The 21,704-nt window shown below is 41.3% G+C and overlaps 1 protein-coding gene across 1 annotated transcript; it reads left to right on the top strand.

Moving 5' to 3' along the window:
* Nucleotides 1-289: 289 nt before the first annotated feature.
* Nucleotides 290-16,005, top strand: LOC113981928 (phosphoglucomutase-like protein 5). Its single transcript, XM_027709633.1, has 6 exons — nt 290-598; nt 7,060-7,222; nt 9,729-9,875; nt 12,223-12,348; nt 14,762-14,952; nt 15,783-16,005. The coding sequence occupies exons 1-6, from the start codon at nt 338-340 to the stop codon at nt 15,939-15,941; spliced, it is 1,047 nt and encodes a 348-aa protein (XP_027565434.1). The 5' UTR covers nt 290-337; the 3' UTR covers nt 15,942-16,005.
* Nucleotides 16,006-21,704: the final 5,699 nt, after the last annotated feature.

Below are 21,704 nucleotides of genomic sequence, written 5' to 3'. Positions count from 1 at the left end.
CCCTGGCAGGAGACGCAGCTCCCGGCTTCGCTTTCCAGGGTTATTTTTGGCCGGGGCCGCCGCATGGTGATGGCAGCGGCCTCTCGAGCCGCGAGCACCCTCGCTGTCGGCCAGGCGCCGGCGGGGGCCCCGGCGGGGCGGGCGGGGAAGGGGCGGTGCGCACCCCGCGCCCGCCCCGGCTCCCCCGCGGCGCCGGGCTCCCGCCACGGGCCGCCGAGGGCTGAGCTGGCCCGCCCCCGCCGGGGAGACGTCTGTGGGCTCCCCTCCGCCTGCTCGGCACCCTGTGCGAGGGCTGCCGCTCCCCAGCGGAGCCACAGCCGGGCGGGCGGCGGCCGCCATGGAGCGGACCCCCATCCCGGTGCTGACCGTGCAGACAGCGCCCTACGAGGACCAGCGGCCGACGGGCGGCGGGGGGCTGCGGCGGCCCACGGCGCTCTTCGAGAGCCAGCGCAACTACCTGCCCAACTTCGTACAGAGCCTGCTCTCCTCCGTCGACCTTCGCGACCGGCAGGGCTGCACCATGGTGGTGGGCAGCGACGGCAGGTACTTCAGCAAGACGGCCATCGAGATCGTCGTTCAGATGGCCGCGGCCAACGGGGTAAGCGGCCCCCTCGCCCTCCCCTTCGCCCCCTCCCAGCAGCGGGACCCGCGCTGTGCCCGCACCAGCGGTCCTGGCAGCGGGAGGCGCGGGGCAGCCCCCGAGCACGGGGAGAACCTTCCAGTGTCGTCACCCGGACAGCGCTCAATATACAAATAAAACCAGGAGGAACTTCGCGTCCGGCTGTTTCGGCGTTCTACCCGTCAGGTGCCCGAACCAGCCCCGTGCCGGCTCCTGTGTCCCCTCTGCTGGGCTTTGGCATGGGTGGTGGCTCCGTCGGGGTTTGACGGTGGGGATGGTGGCACCCTCAGGGGACTGCCAGCCGTGCCGTGCTGTTTCACTTTATTTTAGAAGGAGGAAGGAATGGCAGTTGAAACATAGGGTTCACTCTGAAGGAGAAAATGTAGCAAGAGTTAAAAATATGTGCGTGGGAAACAAAGGTATCAGAAATGTATTTGCTGCTCAGGATATTTTAGAAATATTCAAGGAAAATGGTACTATTGAGGGAAGAGGAGTTCAGCATTTTGGCTGCATCCTAAGAAAATAATCATTCTTTTCTGTTGTGCACTTGCAAACAAATTACAAAATGCAAGAAGATAGCAGTCGCAGAAACCTCTGTGGCCACATGGGATACAGATTTCTCTTCTGCAGTTTTGAAAATAGGAAAGAACTTGAGGAGAAAACTGTTGTCTTCTCCTAGGTACATGCACATTCGTGTGTGGATATATATGTACAGACAGCTGGAAATACCAGATAATGTAGGCTTGAAGTTCCCACTTCAAAGCAGAACTGAAGCTAGTATCGCTTGTTATGATGGCTAAGTTGATCCTCTAGATTTGGCAAAAGGAGTGATATGGTTTTATAGATCTTCTTTTGGTAGGGAATTTAATTTTTTTCAAAAGCTCATTCTTTCAACTTTGAAATGAATCTCTGTATGTGTCCAAATTTTTCCTGCTGATTTGTTGTCACATACAAGCTATATAAACTACCCAGTCTGATATAAATAATGAGTATTTTAAAATTATTCCTAAAGCATGTTCTCAACACACTGATAGTATCAAGCTGATGCTTAGTGATACTGGAGATTTCAGAGAGACTGTTTATGTTACATGCTGGCTTCCCTGTGCAAAACAGCCATTCACACAGGGAGTTGGTGCAGATGCCAGGGTTTATGTGGCCCCGGGTGTGAGAAGGGCTGTCAGGGGACACTGGTTAAAGTGAGGACAGTGGCAAGGGTAGTACAGATGGGATAAAGTGCAGCAACAATTAAAGCAAGAGTCTGGCGGTAAGAACCGCCCTGCTGAGGCTGAGATCCTTACCTGTCCTTGCACATTGGCAGGAGCTACAAGAGTGGGTTACAGCTGCAGGGTGACCACAAGGACTGAGGTACTGAAAAAGAAAAGAAATTTAGGGTTTAGAACAGCAGAGGCTTCTCAACCAGGTTATGCTGACTAATTTTTTCTGTCAGCCTGCCTCCTTCCTGCTGCTTCTGTCACATTTCCCATCTTGGTCTTTCTTCCTTGAATATCTTTCTGACCTCAGGAGAGTTCCAGTTTCACGTTTCTGGCACCTTGCTATAATAATGATTCTACTTTCTTAATTTATTGCAAGTTTCTTGGAAACAGTTTCTCACTAATGTTTTCTGAAGCCAATCCCCAAACTTTTCTGCTCACAGTTCCCACAAATATTTGAATTCATTCATGATACTCTTACTAATGGCACAGTCCTCACAAATTTTGTAGGCCAGCTGGTGGGGAGCTACTGATACTGAAAAGGCTTCCAATTTCCATCTGCTAATGCTTCTTTCCTTCTCTAACATCTTCACCCTGCTCACCCTCTGTTTCTCTCAAGCACACTGTAAATGCATAAGCCTCACATTTATTTAGTGAGTACTATTTGTGTGTTTTGTTTTTTGGCTGTTAAAATACACCTGGTGGGAAAATATCTAAACCTCCTTGATGGCACTGTTTAGTGCTGTGCTGTATAAGTCAGGAGAGAGGAAGGAAAGACCCATGAGGGCAAAGATCTCTCCCTTTGGGTCATGTTATTGTCACTAGAAGGGATGTAGGCCCTATCACAGGGAAAGAAGTGAACTGATGTAGGCAGGATTAGATGAAATATGTGGAAGCCTTGAAGCTGCGTTGAAAACCTTAAGCCACCCTGAGTGCTAGGAGAGGGATAGCCACATATTGCTGAGAAACCGAACTTGAATCTCCTTCCTGGGAGACACATACTGAGTGTAACTGTTAGTTGTACCTGCTGAGTACAAAAATAAAAATGGCTTTCTATTATCAACTGTAAATGTATTGCCCTTTAGAGTTGCTAGGTTCCTCTTGTTCTAACTTGGTGACTCATCCCACATTCCCCCTGCGTTAACAGCCTAGCACAATTGGCATAGGCTCCAGTACAAGGAATGAGATGAGGTCCCCTTCCCAGTCAGCTGCCAGTGCTTGGCCTGCCTTCTTCTCATCCTCAGTCCCACTGGCTCATGCCCTCCAGCTCGGGGCTGAAGGTACATGCTCCATAGCTATAGCCTGTGTAGACTTCCACTGGTCCATGCTCTGCAGTTGCAAGGAGCACATGCGCCCACAAATCTTTCTGTTCAGAGCTGAAGGTGGCTAATCAGGGTCACCCTTAAATGGGGCACACAGCTGGGGCTGTAGCAAACACGTTTGGGTAAGGGACTGCATGTCATGGGAGGGTGGGGCGGACTGAGGAAGGCCAGACAGAGATTCTGTACCATTCTGGGTTACAACAAGCAGTTTTACAAAGTAGTGGTAGGACAGCATCTGAGGCTCTGTTGCCCTTTTCACCTGTGTCCTGCCAGTAGTAGCATCCTTCAGCCTTAATGTCTGGAAGAACTGAGGTAAAAAGCTCCAGCAGTTGCAATACAGTTCCTCAACTAATTAGATGCAAATATTTCATTAGACCCACCAGCTGTATAGGGTGTCTCATTTTTGATGCAAAGTTTAGGATAGGTTTAAATGAGAAGCTGCTATTTGTGAGTCTCAGATCAGAAGCTGATGATCATACACTGACTATGGAAAGTCATGACGACATGCTAGAGAGATTGCAGAATATTACTAGTAATGCTGTAGAAGTTTGAGATGGCAGAGAGTTGAGTTTTACAGTTGTATTCTATATAATACCGTGTTGTTTTTATTTTTCCGTGGCCTTCCATGTGAATCTTGGCCTCCTTTCCTGGCCACATGTGATTGATTTATTTGCTTCTACATTAATTGTAGTGCTCAGTCATCTTTAGAGTACTATAGTAAATGATAGGAAGACACAGCCCCATGTTGTTCAGGATGTAGTTTGCTTGCTTCATGTTCTTTCAAGTATAATTGACTGAGGCATATGAGAGATTACTTGAAAAAATAATTAAAAAAAGCTTTAAGTGACTCCATGACAATCAACGGAATTGTCTGAAAATGCACAGCTGCAAGTGGTAATATTGCATAAAAATGTTCTTGTAAAGTACTTGTTATTTTATTCTTTCAGCCGTAACCATTTGCTGAGGATCTTTGTTTCTGCTGTTGCTACTAAACGTAGAGTGACAAATTATAATGTGGCTTAGGGACAAAGTATTAGAAGAGACATTACATGCCTGTGATCTTGTAGCCATGCAAGTTTTTGAATTCCAAAGATAATCTTTCCACGCTATGAAACTGTCCAAGTTTTTCAGAACAATGTTACTGAAACCTTAATTGTGAGTCAGTGTGTGGATAATATTTGGTTACTGGTTTTGCCCAGATTGTGAGAAGTCTATAAAATCTGATATTAATTAAATTAATTAAAGAATTAACTAAATGTCCATTTAGTATTTAGTTCAGAGACAAAATCAAGAGCTTCTGAGCCAAGAGAAGATGACATTCTACATTCTTGCCACCAAAACAAAGAAAGCAGAGGAAGATGGGTAGCACATTTACACCTCTAAGATCTGCAGTGTCCTCAGGGAGTTTTGTAAAAGCACGGAAGACCTTAATGTAAGGTGAAACTTTATAGTAGTCACTGCAAATAAAATACCAGTGTATCATTCATGTAATTTGACTTCAAAATCCTTAATTTGAAATACTAAGTATTGCAGTATTTCTATAGTATAGAAATTAGTATAATAAATACTTCTAAGTAGTATAGAAATGATAGCCTTCTGAGAAATGCTGAGGGCAAATCAAATTACTCATGTTTATATAAATATTTGGCATCCAGAAAAATGGGTAAACTAGTTTGTGTCACTCCAGTTGAACAGGAAAAATGAAATATGGTAGGTGCTTGGTAATTTATGCATTCTGAATAATCTAAGTATTAACTTATAAAAATACAGTTTTGATGTGCACAAAGGCAAAAACTTAAACTCACTAGTTTAGAGGTACAGAAAATGTACTCATGATAAGCCTGTAGGCAAGTATAAGAGCATTTATACTTGAGTACCTTGGGATAGATTTAGTTTTGTGGTTTTCAAGCATTATGTAAAATGTTATCACTGTCATATTCTTTTTGCTTACCCATACACAATGCTGTTTTAAGAGCTGGCACCCATTTCCGACAGCTGTATTTGGAAGATTGAGTCATTGCTCTAGCTTTCTACATGCTTCATAGTTTAAAAAAGGGAGAGACAATATTCAAACCAAACATTTTTAGTATTTATTTTCATCATGTTTTTCTTTCCAAAATAGGTTTTTTTTTGTTTCTTAACTTTTTTTTCCTCTCTCCTTTGGATTTGTTCCAACCTGGGAGAAAAAAAGACAGTAAAACAAAACATTTTTCTAATAGTAGTAAGAACAAGTCAAATGAACCTTGAAGATTTACGTGAACTGTATTTATAATTTTGATAGCTCTCCTGTTTTCCAGCAACAATCCATAGGCTTCAAAATTAGCTGCAAAAACTGTGAAAAGAAAACCAGGTGGACAATCAATCATTGTATCCTCAGATCTTGAGGTAGAAATCTCAGTTAATAGAATGCATTTTCTGTGCATTTTTATAAAATTTGAAAGCAGATCTTTTACTTCTCGGTGAAAGAGAAATGGCTAACCATAGCCAGTGCTTTGTGAGAGCTATCAAAAAGTAACTTGTGCTTACTTTAGAAGTTGATAATTTCTTTGTAGAAATCCTATTTTTTTTTAACTAAAATAGTTCACAAAAGTAGGCTGAATAAATAATCTATTAATCCTTTGCTTTTCTGAAATTATTTGGAACTGCACTTCTGAGTAAATAAGTGCTTCACATGAGTGACCGGAAGGTCATCTGTATGTGAAGGAACAGCTCTTTATGGAAAGGAGAAAAGTAGCTCCTCGTGTACTGCTGCTTTACCACACAGAGCTATCAAATCTCCTTCAAACTTGAGAATGAAAACTGAAGTTAAACTCCCAGTCTGTTTTCAGATGGGGAGTGGAAAGAATTCAGTGTTCTGCCTCTCCCTCTGCCCCCTCTACCCACTCCTTGCCCCTTCCCAAACTGCTGCTCAGTAGTGGTGGGGGGTGGGGTTATTTTTTATAGTGATGTTATTAAAAAACATTAGCAATACACTTTTCAGCTCTATATGCAGCTGCATCAGTTCTCATCTGTGACACTAACCTCCCCTTCTCTTGGCTTTTTTGTGTCTGCCTGTTTCCCAGAAATTGGAACTCTTTTGTATTTCTTTGTAAATACATTTCTGGTTGGCTTCTGGATTATTTATGTTCAGCTGAAACTGTAGTATCTGTATAGGGGATGAAGGCAAGGTTTTGAAATTGGAACCTTGCAGTGGAACTGCACATAATACCAAACACATTGAGTCAGTGTTTAATAACACCACCTATAAGGTCTTTTTTAACTTTAAGAATGGTGGGAACTTCCCCTGCTCAGCTCTGCCCGGGGAAACACGCCCTGTTCATTTGGAATAGCCCAGGAGTTACTGATGGCTGAAGGAGGAGCAATGCTTTTTATGGAGCAGGACATCCAACGGTGCCTTGGCAATAGAGGTGTAACTGCAAGAGACTGCCAGTCCTAGTGTGTAGTGATGCTTGTGGTTGCACTGAAAGGCTGCTCTTTGAAAGGCTGTTCTCTTTCATGCTGGTTAAAGCCCCAGACCTGAAAACTGCATCGACACAGTCAGCCCTAAACTATATTGGTATCTGAGGGGGTTTGCTGATTTGTGAGGATACCTGGAAAGGTTTGATAGCAGGATCATGGCCCAGTGCTATGCTTGGGAGCTTTGCAGATCACTGTCATGACTGTGCTCTTGCTTTACAGTCAGTACACAGACCACTGGTGTTAAATGTGCCAGGATACAATGTTTTTTGTCAGTTTTTTGTCAGATGAGCATGCAACCAACGCATGTATGTATATTTCTCTGCAAAAGAATATGTTCCATACTAGGACTTTACCGTTTCTGTTCTGTACATAAGTGCCCATATGTGTGTGTTTATATATTAATTTTAAAAAATGTATTCAGAGTACTTTGGCTTTTTTTTCCACCTAGATCGGCAGATTAGTTATTGGACAGAATGGTATCTTATCCACACCTGCTGTTTCGTGTATCATCCGAAAGATCAAAGCAGCTGGTGGAATTATTCTGACAGCTAGCCACAGTCCTGGAGGACCTGGAGGAGAATTTGGAGTCAAGTTTGAAGTTGCCAATGGAGGTATGGGTTTAGCAACATACTACAACATTGCATCTTAGTATGCTGAAAATATGCTGACAAGGATAACTTAGCTGCCTTTATGTGTTTTTCACTTTCTCTGTTAAAACTGTGAAGAACATAGGCATCTCTTTTTTCTTTTTTTTCAGTAATAGGAGTGTATTTGTCTGCATGGGTCTGTACAATAAGCATTAAATCCTTACTGAAGTCCTTGTGGTAGCTGTAAGATTTCTATAAACAAGAGGTTTGCTATCCTGTTTTTACGGTATTTTATGTAGTCTCCCAGATCACTGTAACAGTTCTGTATAAAGATACTTTCATAAAGATACTTATGAGGGAGCTCTGTTCTGCTCATATTTTGTGTTGCTTGTCTTGGCATTTACTTTAAAGCATGTAATTTCAGAAATGCTGTAAGCAGTATAACTCATTGTCTTGTATGGAAGAAAGCACTTCTTATGTTTACCCAGGAAGTAACTGGTCTTACCCAGGGAGAGGGTTGTACAATTTTAACTACTGCAGTTCCACCCCTGAATAACGGAATTTGGGTATATAGCTAATGTCCTGTTTTCCAAAACTGATAAGCTAACGCACATAGGTATGTTACACATTCAGTATGTTTTATATTATATATCTGTGTACACCCATAAAACATTATGGTGGCAGGTGCTGACACCTTGTATACCTCATACATATAGAGTGTTTTCTGCCTGAAAAAACTGAACTGAAAGTGTTTTTAAAATCTTTCCTTCCCCATTTTGGAAGTGGGTGAACTTGAGAAGAGGGTGCTTCTCCCTTGTCCCTTGTTTAATTGAAAAATGTCCATGGTTAAATGAATGGGATTTTATAAACAGAATAGGCTTGTATCCCAGAGAGATTAGAGGGACTGCATAAGGGCATCCAGTGAGAAAGCCGGGGTCACAGCGCACACATACCAGAGCCAAACTGTTAGATGCATTAGCACTCTATAAATTTTAAAACACCACATATACCTAAAATCTCTATGATAAATGGGAAACAGTTGGTGGGAAAGTCTTTTTAGTGTGCTTTGCCTTTTTAAAGAAAGAGAATTCAAAAAGGCTATTAAGCTTTATATATGAAATATTCCTCAAACAAAAATCACAAGGTTCAAGTATTTATGTTAATCACTGGGGCCATAATGAAAAGCAATTAGTTTAAGTTACAGCTGAGAAAATGTGGGATGACAATTAGGTAAGGCTTTTGAAGTAAGAGAATAGCTAGACACAGCAACAAGGTCCTAGGGAAGGTTATCGTTGCTCTACATTATTTCTCAGTCTATTTTGCAGATCCAGGTCAAGCAGAAGTGGTTTATTTCTGTAGCTGTAGAAGAAAACGTAGGGTGACACTGTGGGATGTCCTTAGCTGGAAATATCAATAGACAAGACATCCATCTATCAAGGATGATCTGGAGCTAATGAAACCTGTCCTCCCCCTTTGGATGGGTTTGAATTAGATGAGTAAGAAGTAGTATTCTAAGCTGAATGAAGAGTTAAGTGACTGTTACTTATTGTATTGGTTTGGAACATCTGGTACACTGCATCTGAGATGGAACACACTAATTTACGTGGCAAAGCTGCACTGCATATAGCAGCATTGCTGAAGGAATGGGAAATTAGCACTGAAAAAATCTTCAAAGGCACTTTGGCGTAGGAGAGAGAACACATAAAAGAGACTAAAGGAAATAATTTTTAGAGTGAAAGTGTGGCTTTAGGATAAGCTATGAAGAGTCAGATAAGCCAGAAAGGACTTGCACTACATGTGGCATAATTCATCTAGTAACTTTTGCATCAAGCCTGCAACTTTTATTTGGCTCACAGTAAATCTTTAAAAGTAGGCTTTGGCAGTGAAAGTAATTCACAAGTAAGGTATGTTTTCTGTTTCTGAATGACATAATTATTTCAGGTTGAGATTGCTAATTGTTGAGCAATTAAGGTATTTTAAATTCCGACAGAGATAAATTTTATTAAGCTATTGGAGGAAAACTGTAATACAGCACCACTGTCAAACTGCTAAGGCATTTAAAAGTGATAATTTTTTCTAATGAAATAACGTAGAACACCAAACTAGCAGACCTTCAGAAGTGTGCATTTGCAGGAAGTGCTATGAAACAACAGAAACTGCTGCTGAACCACAGGCATTCCTTTAATAGCTACATTGAGATTCTATGAAGAGTAAAAAAAAGGCAGTCATTGAGCAATAAACCCAAAGAAAGATGACTGTGTGTTTTTTGCTTCCCTCATCCTCCCTGCTCCTGGGTAATGATTGATTTAAATACTCTATGTAAATCAAAATGTTGTGTGTAAAGCACTATATTTCCATGTTTCATTTTTTCAAAAAATGTTTTAAGCTTGTGTTGTATTTACTGTAGTACTTTGTGTTTATTCCATACTAACTCCAATATATTCTGAAAAATGTTTGCTATAGCACTTACTTTTAAAATAGGGAACCTTCATTTAACAGAAATGACCCACCACATCATTTTCTCTTTTAGGACCTGCTCCAGATATGGTTTCAGAAAAAATCTATCAAATCAGCAAAACTTTGGAGGAATACGCAATTTGTCCTGATCTCAGAGTTGATTTATCACGTCTGGGAAGACAAGAATTTGATCTGGAGAACAAATTCAAGCCTTTCCGAGGTAGCAATGTCTGCTTTTATGAATGCTAAATACATTGAGTCTAAATATTAGTATTGCTGCAGAATTATAATGCATAATTACAAACCCAAAACTTTAGTTCTTCAAAATGCCTTACCAAAAGTTATTAAAATAAAAGTCAGTATAGAATCATAAAATGGTTTTTATTGGAAGGTACCTTAAAGATCATCTCGTTCCGACCACCTCTGCCATGGGCCGGCACATCTTCCACAGCTTACTCAGAGCTCCATCCAGCCTGGCCTTGCACACTGCCAGGGATGGGTCATCCAGAACATCTCTGGGCAACTTATTGCAGTGCATCACTGCCCTCACAGTAAAGAATTTCTTCATCAAATGTAATCTAAATTTCTCCTCCTTTACTTTAAAACCCTTCCATCTTGTCCTACCACTATTTGCTTGTGTTGAAAGTCTTTGTATAAGCCTCCTTTAAGATGCTGGAAGGCTACTATAGAGTCTCCTCAGAGCCCTCTCTTCTCCAGGCTGACCAACCCTACCTCTCTCTCTCAGCCTGACATCATAGGAGAGGTGCTCCAGCCCTCTGATAATCCTCATGGCGTTTCGTGTTTTTTGGTTTTTTTTATTTTATTGCAAAGAACACATTTGGGTTTTTCAGGCAGACAAAGAAAATTCAGCTCCAGCACCACCCTGGAATCAAAAAATTGCCAGAGTTTTAAATTTTGTTTTTTTCAAGCTTTTTAATCTCTCCAAATTGTATGTTTCTAAATGAAAATGAGACAACCCTCCCCCACATTAGTATAAAAGTGCATACAAATAGTTGCAATTTTTCTGTATGTTTTTGTATGAAAAAAACATTTCCCAGTCTTGTCTTCCAACAATACATCAACCTGAGACAGTAGAGCTACCAGGGAACCCTGCTGAAGCAATGTAATTGGCCTATAAGTGCAAGAGTAAGTGTAGTTTACACAGATTTGAATGCAGGTTGAAAGTGCAGAAAGAATGAAAGTAATTTAAAACGTAATTTAAGGTACTATCTGATGTATTTAAAACTTCTACTTTTTCTGTTGTGTGAACTAATTCCTGTGAATAAAGCCTACAGAGGTGTTGAAGCAACTGAGTTGGGTTTGGCAAGAGCTAAAATAATTTTTTGGACTTTAATCCTATATGCACTTTGTCTTGACGTGTGTGAGCAGCTCCACTGCAGTTGCACATTTGTTCATATGTGTAAAGCTTAGAGCCTACTAAAATACTGCTAGGAGCAGGGCATAGAAGATATACAATGATATCATTTTAGTGAAAGCTCAAGACTTTCAACATGTACCATAGAACTGACTAATTTTCAAGTAGGTTTTAGAGATTGTTTTTCATTCTTGAGAGCCTTTTTTGTTTCTTCCTTCAAGCATATTGTCACAATCTATTCTAAATGTTTTACTCAGGCTCAAAAAATGTCTGTGTCCTTTTCATGTTACCTGAAAGAAGAGCATTAGGGCAAGGTTAGTGTTTCTGAGCAAAACTGGCTGATGTTCTAAGTAATAATTTAACTTGTAACTAAAATATTTTAAGATACTTATTTAACCAGATGAAAGGACATTTTTATAATATATGCTTTTTAATTTAATCAGGAAAAATAATTCATTCCAAGATGACTGAGAAGCATGGCTTTTGACAGTTGTTTAGTAACTGCTTTCATTATGATGGACTTCTTTTCATTGGTACATTTCAGTTTAATGTTTTACATCCAAAAGAACTAGTAGTGCTCTGCTTATGAATTTAAAATTCAAGTTATCAAGGCCTTACCGAAAAACAGATGTTATATCTGAGCCTCACTGTATGTGAGGCATACAATGCAAAAGTATAATGTTAGATTGCCAAGAAAATGGACACAGGTATTCCTGGTGCCAGAAGTTAGAAGAATAGGCTGTATGTCTCTCTTGATGGAATGATGCAGATGGATACTGCTGTTAGAAGAATAGAATGTCTGGTGTCAATTTGTCACAGACATCTTCATCCTCTGAGAATAAACCTATTTAGCTTGGAAAGTTTTTCAGCGGCTTAGTGAATGATATATAAAGAGTTTACTTTGATAGAATGTACTCTATTTAATGTTCTCAGTGAAATACAAACTGTCAACTTACATTATCTCTGCGTTTTTTTAGCAGGCAAAGCTGTTTATCTTTTCAGCTTAATGGTCGCCACACTGAAGGCAGCAGGAGTCTTTGACTTTGCCTCTATGGGCTTCAGAGCAAATCCACGTTATGTAGAGGTTGTGGGCTCTGACATCAGTTGAGTTACGTGACTGGTGGAACTGTGCTGGAAGAGAGATTTTCCCATGTGTGAACTGTAATCACTTTTTTCTGTGTAATTTTTCTAGTGGAAATTGTGGATTCTGTGGAAATCTACCTCAATCTCCTTCGAAGTATTTTTGACTTCAATGCGATCAGAAATTTGCTGACTGGACCCAACCAGATTAAAATAAGGATTGATGCCATGAATGGAGGTATGAACTTAAGTGGCTGTCAGGACAGAAATAATTTCCTGATAAAAAATGGTACACAGCAATGGTTTCTCAGTAACAGTACAGCATATAAAAGTCAGACTTTTATCTCATGTTAAGGGTAATAAGAAAGGATTTAAACCTTATACTACCAACAAAGGCAATCTTAACAATGGGTTAGATCCCTTACTAGGCAAAGGAGTTTATCTTACTTCATAAATAAGCAAAGCCATATGTGTCCAATTAAAGTTCTCTTTCTGCATTTGGAAGGAAGCAGGATGAGGTAATCTTGCCATGAGAGGGTGATGAAGTATGTTGCAGTATCCAGTGACCAAGGAGCCTCTACTAAGAGCAAATTCTAAATGTTATAAAACTAGATAAGTCTGAATAAATTGCACCCAGGAGCCCTTAAAGAGTTGGCTGAGACCTCTGTCTCACTGATTTCAGTGTACTGCAGACAAGTTGAAAGTGTCACAGAAAACAGCAAGGGGACCAGTATTAAAAAAAATATAATCTGTATCACTTGGGAAGACATAGATCAGCATGAGATCTATCTTAGGCTATAGTATGAAAATGTAAATAAAGATTTCTACGGATAATGAGTTGAAGGATAGGAGCATAAGTAAGAATGTTCAACATCATCTTATGGAAAGCAAATTCCATCAAACAAAACAGGTTTCATTCTTTAATGGGATTACAAAAATCAGCCAATAAAGGGAGCTGTATAGACTTAGAAAACTTATGTAAAGCATTTTAGTCTTGGCCTCTAATACGGTGTGATAGTCTTCAAAATATCATAGTGGGTTCACAGTCAGTGTGAACACCCAGTTCACAGGCCATGGCCAAGGATTATAGTCTGCATCCAATCAGTGTGAACACCCTGTTTTGCCAGGCTGTTATTAAGTGTTAAAAATTTTTACCTGCAGCCAAAGAGATGCATAGTCTGTCTTAGGGTTAGAAAAACTGATGTAAACAAAAATTTTAAAGGCCTAAGTTTGTTTAAGTTGAGTTTGTTTCTTTTTTTACAAGGTAATGACCTTTATTTACAAGCTTTATGACCTTGCATCTTGGTGCAGTAATATCTGTACTATAATATAAAGTACACATAGATTAAGTGTATACAAGACTATTTCTTTGTACAACAAAGAAAGTTGTTGGGTTTTTTTTCTGCAGAAAAATTATTGTTCGGTCTGTTATTCCCAAAAATACCAAAAAGAATCAATAGAGAGAGAAGTTGAGTCCAGGCAAATCCAGATTGAAATGTCGCTCACATATTTGTGGGTAACGGTGAATAACCATTGGAGCAATCTATCAAAGGTAGTTGGGGTTTGCCCTTCTCTTGATGGCATGTGATCAAAAGACTTTCTGGATGAGATGCATTAGCCAAAAGTGAGTCACTAGCCACAGCGTAGTGAACATTAGAGAGGACCACATATGTATGTTGAAAAGCTGTCTTCAGAAATTTGTTTTCGATTTGCGCCTCTGGAATATGTTTTTATGCTGCAGACATTGGTATTTTAACACTGGCATAAAAAAAGAGTAATTTGTCAGGAGTCTACTTTTGATAAGAAGCTGAATCATGGTATGTTATACAGAGTTAAATTTTCTTGAAAACAAGGTTCTCACTTAGTTTTACCTTTGGTCACAGTTCCAGTTAGCAAGATCTCGGAGTAAGGTAGGAGGAGGAGAGGGCATGAGAGACAGACCAGTCACTCATATTTTTTCACCTCTGAGGCACCTGTTCACAGAGTGCTCAGTTAGCGACTGATTAGTCACCAAATGCGTACAATAATTATGATATATAATAGCACAAACTGGGGTCTTAGTTGGCCATATCTTTAACAAAAAAAAAAGAAAAGAAGTATTTTGGAGTTAGTTTTGAGAAAGTTTTTATTCATTATCTGCATGGTAGCAACTAAAATATACTAAAATTCTTTGATGTCCAAATCTATTGCAATTTTCACATGAATGGGAACATTAAGGTAGGTGTATTTCCCATTTGCATTCCCCTGCTGTTTACTTTTCTTGCTATTATGTGTTAAACTGTTGTTTGCATCCCAGGATCATGGAATAGCGTTTTATTTTCATGCTAGTGAGAAAAAACCCTTTATGCATATGATAATTTCTTTACTTAATAATGGATAAATAAAAATTGCATCTTTCCCCATTCAGTGATTACTTTTTCACTTCCTGTAGAGGTGAACTATGTGTTTTATACTGAATGACAAATTAATTATTTACTAGAAGAACAATCACATGCTTCTCTGTGAAATAAGAGTTTGGGTTTTATTGTTAGGACAGATGTATAGAGTTGCTATGTAAAGCATGTTTTGTATCAGCTCTCCATAGTGCTGTGAAAAATTCCAGTGTCAAGCATACGCTTTTGTGATTGCATGGCAGATTTCTGTTTTTGCAGTTATGGGACCTTATGTGAGAAGAATCTTGTGTGATGAGCTGGGAGCTCCTGCAAATTCTGCCATAAACTGTATTCCTCTGGAGGATTTTGGTGGACAGCCTCCTGATCCGAATTTAACATATGCAACTGCCTTGCTGGAGGCTATGAAAGGTGGAGAGTATGGATTTGGAGCAGCTTTTGATGCTGATGGAGTAAGTATTTTGATCTGTCTTGAGGTTTCACTATTGTTTTGTCTGAGGTCAGATATAGGACATGTAAGTATAATTTATTTGCTTTTCAGTAATGGATTTAAGCTGAAAGTGGTGTTACTTTCAGGTACAGATGGTAGAATTTGCAACCCATCAATCAGACACATATGTTGCAATTTGCCTCTGCAGATGATTGCAAATCAAGCAGGATTTGAAGGCAGAATTATTTAGAAAGAGACAGCATATATACATAATATGGATTTGTCACAGTAAGACCTAACGACATTAAGTCCATTTTGGTTAGCATTATAAATTAAGGGATTTTTAGCTGAATAAAGCATTGAATCATAATCTCTGTTTATTTAATTTTAATGTCATATAATCAACGTTATAAACAGCAAAGTATTACAGAAACTTTTTGCCCTGACACAGTGGGAGAAGGTTGAAAAGGTTCTGAAGAACAGAATCTGTTTTCTATTGTCAGCAAACACAAAACACCCTCCTACTCACCTAGTAGTGTGTGTCATTGGCAAAAAGATTCTCCTACACAAGCGTTCCCTTGGCAGGAACAGAAGTACTGAAGTGACATGTAGGCGGCTGGAGCTAGAGACTGATCTGGAGCTTTGATTTGCAAGGCAGGAGGGAGTGATGGTGTGATAGTGAGATTGTAAACCTGCCAGGATGATGATAATGAATTATTCTACCCAAAGAGGGATGCGAGTAAGCCAAAGCCTGTTCCTTTTTTTCTCTACCTGCATTGGATAGTAAAAGAAATTACATCTCCACAATACATGGAATTATAATTTCTTTTTTTAATGTCTTTTCTTCTCCAGGACCGCTACATGATTCTTGGCCAAAATGGTTTCTTTGTGAACGCGTCAGATTCATTGGCTATAATTGCTGCCAATCTGCCTTGCATTCCTTACTTTTGTCAGATGGGTGTCCGAGGATTTGGCAGGAGCATGCCTACCAGCACAGCCCTGGACAAGTAAGATGAAACATTTATTTGTATCACCTTGGTCATTACTTTAGTTATCTCTATTTTTATTACATAGCAATTCCAACATTGTGAAGTCTTTTGATAAGAGCTTCTAATTTTCACCAGCTTTATGTGCTTTATGGTTTTAACTAGTTTGATGACATTTTGATTTTATCTAGACTAATTTTTCCCATCTTAACTTGGATGAAAAGAGTTTAATTCAGTCTGGAAAAGAAATAAATAGGTTAAATCTAATGTACAAGTCTTTGACTGGTTATTCCTTTTCCAAAAAACTTGAGTCTTTTTATTAGTAAATAATGTTTTACAGTTTATCAGGCACCCCTTCTTATGAAAGTCATGGAAGTTTAAAACAGATAAATTACTAATTCAGTACTCAACAAGTATTAAAAAAACCAAACCCCCTCTCTCATTTAAGCTGTTGAAATATATGATCTGTTAGAATACAGAATGTCCCAGAGGTGACTGCAGGCAGTCATGAAATCCATTCCCAGTTTCAAGACAGATTAAAAGTATATCTAAAGCTGTTTCTGATAAGTCTGGTCTACTCTTTAAAGATTTGCTGGATGAGCATCTTGTGTTAGCAGCTGAACTTGGAACAAGTCTCATCCAGGCCTCAATTTTCTGTAAATATCAGGATAAGATGACTAAGCTAAATATTATTGCTGTATATTTTCTGTGTGAAAAAAGCATTCACTAAATCCATTGTGTCTCAATGTAGATCTGATTGCATAGCTTTACTAAGACAAGAGTGATCTGCTGCCCCCATTAAATGTGTCTAATCAGGAAACAGTAATTTTAAAATTAAATGTTGCTTGTATGAAAGGGTTGATTGCTCTCTCTACAGTTTGCCTATTCAGGAAGTTTCAAAAAGTTACTAAATTCAGATCTTTCAACATCCTCTAATACTTGACAGAGTCTTCAGGAAAATGTTCCTTGCTTGTGGGTAGATCATCTAGTTTAAGCAAATACTGTTAGGTCAGTGTATGATGTATTTTGTTTATTCAGCTCAGAGATCCAAAAATCTCATTGTTTAAGTGACAAATATAATGTTATATTGAAATATGATATAAAGTAAATAGAGTTCATTTTGTATATGAACACCATCATATCTTAATTCCTGTTAGACTTGAAGGAACAGTGACATTTATATATTTTAGTCTGTCTTCTTGTCATGAAGTTTGATAAATATGTCAGAAAGCATGGACTGAGGTCCCCTTCAATAACACTGTGACTGTTTGAATTATGTTCTTTACAATGTTTACTTGACCTTCTGGTGCAAAGATCATCCTGTGGTGATTACTGCCTTATTTAGTTCTGTGGAGCTAAGCCTGATTATTAAATAAAACCGAGCAATTGATAATGATGGAAGGATGTAAATATTTTCCCATCTGTTTTTACAAATATTTATTGTTATGAAGTTTGCAGTCTGTGTCCAGGACACTTGAATTTTTTTTTTTATTTCATTTTGTGGTTGTCTTTGTTTTCTTGAAGCTTTAAAAGTTACATGTTGTCATGTAGTTCACTGTAGACCACCTAGTTCCAAACCCCTTGCCATGGAGAGGGACACCTAACCACTAGACCAGGTTGCTCAGAGCCCCATCGAACCTGGCCTTGAACACTTCCAGGGATGGGGCACCTACAGCTCCTCTCGACAACCTGTTCCAGTGCCTCACCATCCTCACAGTAAAGAATTTCTTCCAGATAACTGATCTAAACCTACTCTCTTTCAGTTTGATGCCAATCCCCGTCGTCCTGTCACTACATGCCCTTGTAAAAAAGTTCCTCTCCAGCTCTCTTGTAGACTCCCTTAGTTGCTGGAAGGCGACTTAGAAGTCTCTCTTGGGCCTTCTTTTCTCCAGGATGAACAGCCCCAACTCTCTCACATTGTCTTCATAGGAGAGGTGCTCCAGCCCTCTGATCATCTTTGTGGCCCTCCTCGGGAACTACTCCAACAGAGCTACATCTTTCTTGTGCTGAGAACCCCTGAGCTGGATGCTCAGTAAGGTCTTACAAGTGCAGTGTAGAGGGCTGACCTGCTGGCCACCCTTCTTGTATTGCAGCCCAGGAAACAGTTGTTTTTCTGGGCTGCAAGCACACATTGCTGAGTCATGTTGAGATTCTCATCAAGTCCTTGTCCACAGGGCTGCTCTCAATCAGTTCTCGGTCCAGCCTGTGTTTGTTCTTGGGGTTACCTTGACCTTCATGCAGGACCTTGCCCTTGGCTTTGTTGAACTTCAAAGCGTTTGCGTGGGCCCAGCTCTCAAGTTTGTCAAGGTTCCTAGGGGTGCCATCCCTTCACTCCAACATGTAGACCACACCACTGTAGTGGGTTTCTGTGGTGGGGTTTTGGTGGTGGGGGGAGGGGGGGCTAGAGGGGTGGCTTCTGTTAGAAGCTTCCCCTGTCCAGTGGAGCCAATGCCAGCTGGATCCAGGATGGACTTCCTGCCGCTGGCCAAGGCCAAGCAAATCAGGAGGAATAGTAATGCCTCTGTGATAACATATTTAAGAACAGAAGGTTGTTGTGCAGAAAGAATTCCAGCCAGGGAAGAGCGGAGTGAGAACATGGGAATAACAATGCAGACACCAAGGTCAGTGCAGAAGGAGGGGCAGGAGGTGCTCCAGGAGATGGAGTTGAGGCCCCTGCAGCCCATGGTGCAGACCATGGTGGAGCAGCTGTGTCCCTGCAGCTCATGGAGGACCATCGGGGTGCAGAGACCCACCTGCAGCCCATGGAGGAGCCCATGCTGGAGCAGGTGGATGCATGAAGGAGGCTGTGACCCTGTGGGAGGCCCCAGATGGAGCAGGGTCCTGCCAGGGACCTGCAGCCCGTGGAGAGGAGCCCACGCTGGAGCAGGTTTTTCCTGGGTAGGACTTGTGGCCCCTGTGGGGCACCCACGTTGGTACAGGTCATTCGTGAAGGACAGCACCCCATGGAGGAGTGACCCACAGGACAGCAGTTTGGGAAGAACTGCTGCCTGAGGGATGGACTCACGCTGGAGAGGTCCATCAAGGACTGTCTCCCGTGGGAGGGACCCCACAGGAGCAGGGGAAGGACTCCTCTCTCTGAGCAGCAGCATAAACAACAACTGACCATAACCCCCATCCCCTGTTCCCCTGCACCGAGAAGGGAGGAGGGAGAACAATGAAGGAAGCAGGGGTGGGGGGAAGGCTGTTTTATTTCTCACTCTTTGACTCTTATAGTGTTAGTAATAAGTTTAAGTACTATCCCCACTTTGAGTCTGTTTTGCCCATGAAAGTAACCCGTAAGTGACCTCTCCCAGCTGTTATCTCAACTTATGAATCCTTAGCTGTTTTTTTTCTCTCTCCTCTGTCCAATTGCAGAGGGAGAGTGAGAGAGTGGCTTTAGTGGGTATCTGACATCTGACCAGGGTCAACCCACTATGACCACACAGATTGGTGTCATCACAAACTTGCTGAGGGTGCAAGTCCCGCTGTTCATGTTGCCAACAAAGCTGTTAAGCAGTGCCAGTTCCAAGACCAATCCCCAAGGAATCCCATTCGCCACTTCAACATTGATCTATTGATAACTCTTTGAGTGAGAGCATCCAGCCATTTCCTTATCCTGCTGAGTGGTCCATCTCTCAAATCTGTTTCTTTCCAATTTAGAGATAAGGATGCTGTGCAGGACAGAGCTCTTCCCTTATCCACTAATATCCACTAACCCTGTCATAGAAGGCCCCCAAATTTGTCATGCACAACTTGCCCTTAGTGAAGCCATGCTGGCTATTACCAGTTGCTTCCTTATTTTCCATGTGCTTTAGCATAGTTTCCAGGAGGATCTGCTCCATGATCTTGCAAGGCACTGAGATGAGATTCACTGGCTTGTAGTTCCCCAGATTTCCCTTTTTTTACTTTTTTGAAAATGGGGGTTATGTTTCCCCTTTTCCAGTCATTGGGAAATGACTTCACCAGACTGCCATGATTTCTTAAACATGATAGATAGTGGCTTAGCAATTTCCTTCAGCAGTTCCCTCGGGACCCATGGATGCATCTCATTTGGTCCTGTGGACTTGTACACCTTCAGGTTCCTTAAGTGGACTTGAACCTGATCTTCTACAACAGGCAGTTCTTCATTCTCCAAGTCCCTCCCTTTGCGTTCTTCAACTTAGGCAGTGTGGCTGGAGCACTTGCTGGTGAAAACTGAGGCAAAAATGTCATTGAGTACCTCAGCTTTCTGCGTGTCCTGGGTAACCAGCTTTCCCATTTCTTTCTGGAGAGAGTCCACGTTTTTCCTAGTCTTCTGTTTATCACTGAAGTATATATAGTAGCTTTCCTTGTTGCCCTTGACATCTCTGTCCAGATTTAATTCTGTTAGGGCTTTAGCTTTCCTAGCCTTATCCCTGGCTACTCAGACAATTCCTCTTATTCCTCTGAGGCAACTTGTCCCTGCTTCCACGCTCTGTAGGCTTCCTTCTTGTGTTTATGTTTGTCCAGGAGTTCCTTGTTGATCCCCGCAGGCCTCCTGCTGTTTTTGCCTGACCTCTTCTTCATTGGGATGCATCGCTCTTGAGCTTGAAGGAGGTGATCCTTGAATATCAACCATATTTCTTGGGTCCTTCTTTCCTCCAGGGCTTTGTCCCATGGTACTCTACCAAGCAGATCCTTGAAGAGGCCAAAGTCTGCTCTTCTGAGGTCCAGAGTAGTAAGCTTGCTGTGCACTCTCCTCACTGGCCTCAGGATCTTGTACACCACTATTTCATGGCCTCTGCAACCCAAGCTATCCTTGAACTTCACATGCCCCATCAGCCCATCTTTGTTCGTGAGAACAAGGTCCAGCATAGCACCTCTCCTCATTGGCTCCTCTGTCACTTGGAGAAGAAAGCTTTCATCAGTGCACTCCAGGAACCTCCTGGGTTGCTTGTGCCCTGCTGTGTTGTCTCTTCATCAGGTATCAGGGTGATCAAAGCTCTCCATGAGCACCAGGGCTTGTGAACGTGAGGCTGCTCCTAACTGTAGAAGAGCCCCACTATAATGTCTCCTGTCCATGCCCTCCCTTTAATCCTGACCCATAAACTCTTGGTCAGATCCTCATCCATCCCTGGATGGGGCTCTACGTTCGCTGGCTACGTGGATACGAACACAGTAACAAGTATCATAGGCACCTTTCTTGGAGTTTCACTGCATGAATTATTGAGTCATCATGTCTCCCAGAATTCCCATTGAAGCCTACATAAAAAAAGTGATGAACTTCAGGAGAAATGGTTTTCTGTAAGATACACTTCTCAGTTAAATTGTAGAATATCATTGTCTGAAATCCATTTTATTACTTGAAGGAGAGGATAACAGAGGGGTTGATTCTCAGTGTAGGTTTCAGGTTGAAGTGAATTGCAATTTCATGTGTCTGTAAATGTAAGGGAGCTGCCCCAAGAGACTCTCATCTCCGGTCAGTCTCAAATGACCAATATCCTGAACCGCCTGCATGCAGGGTTGGGTCTGCGGCTTCCAGTACACATTTCACCTGCCGTTTCCACCCTCGCCCATCGCTACAGGGCTTTTTGCATGTGGGTAAAGCCTTCAAGCCTGCGCAATGGATTTTTTAGGTGAGATGCAGTATGTGTGGAACTGAACCCACCCTTTAATCCTAAGGTTCATCTGCCAGGGCCGAGCGAGCTTGGACGGTGGCAGCGAGGTCCTCAGGCCGTAGGTTTAATTAGAGTGACCTTCTCTTAGGTGGATGGCCTTGCAGGGCTAAGCAAGCTCCATCTGCCCGGGTTTGGGATTAGAGTTGTCCTTC

This window comes from Neopelma chrysocephalum, unplaced genomic scaffold (assembly GCF_003984885.1).
Source record: "Neopelma chrysocephalum unplaced genomic scaffold, ASM398488v2 Primary Assembly neopelma1_96814, whole genome shotgun sequence".
Lineage (NCBI taxonomy): Eukaryota > Metazoa > Chordata > Aves > Passeriformes > Pipridae > Neopelma > Neopelma chrysocephalum.
This window is presented reverse-complemented; position numbering and strand designations above follow the sequence as displayed.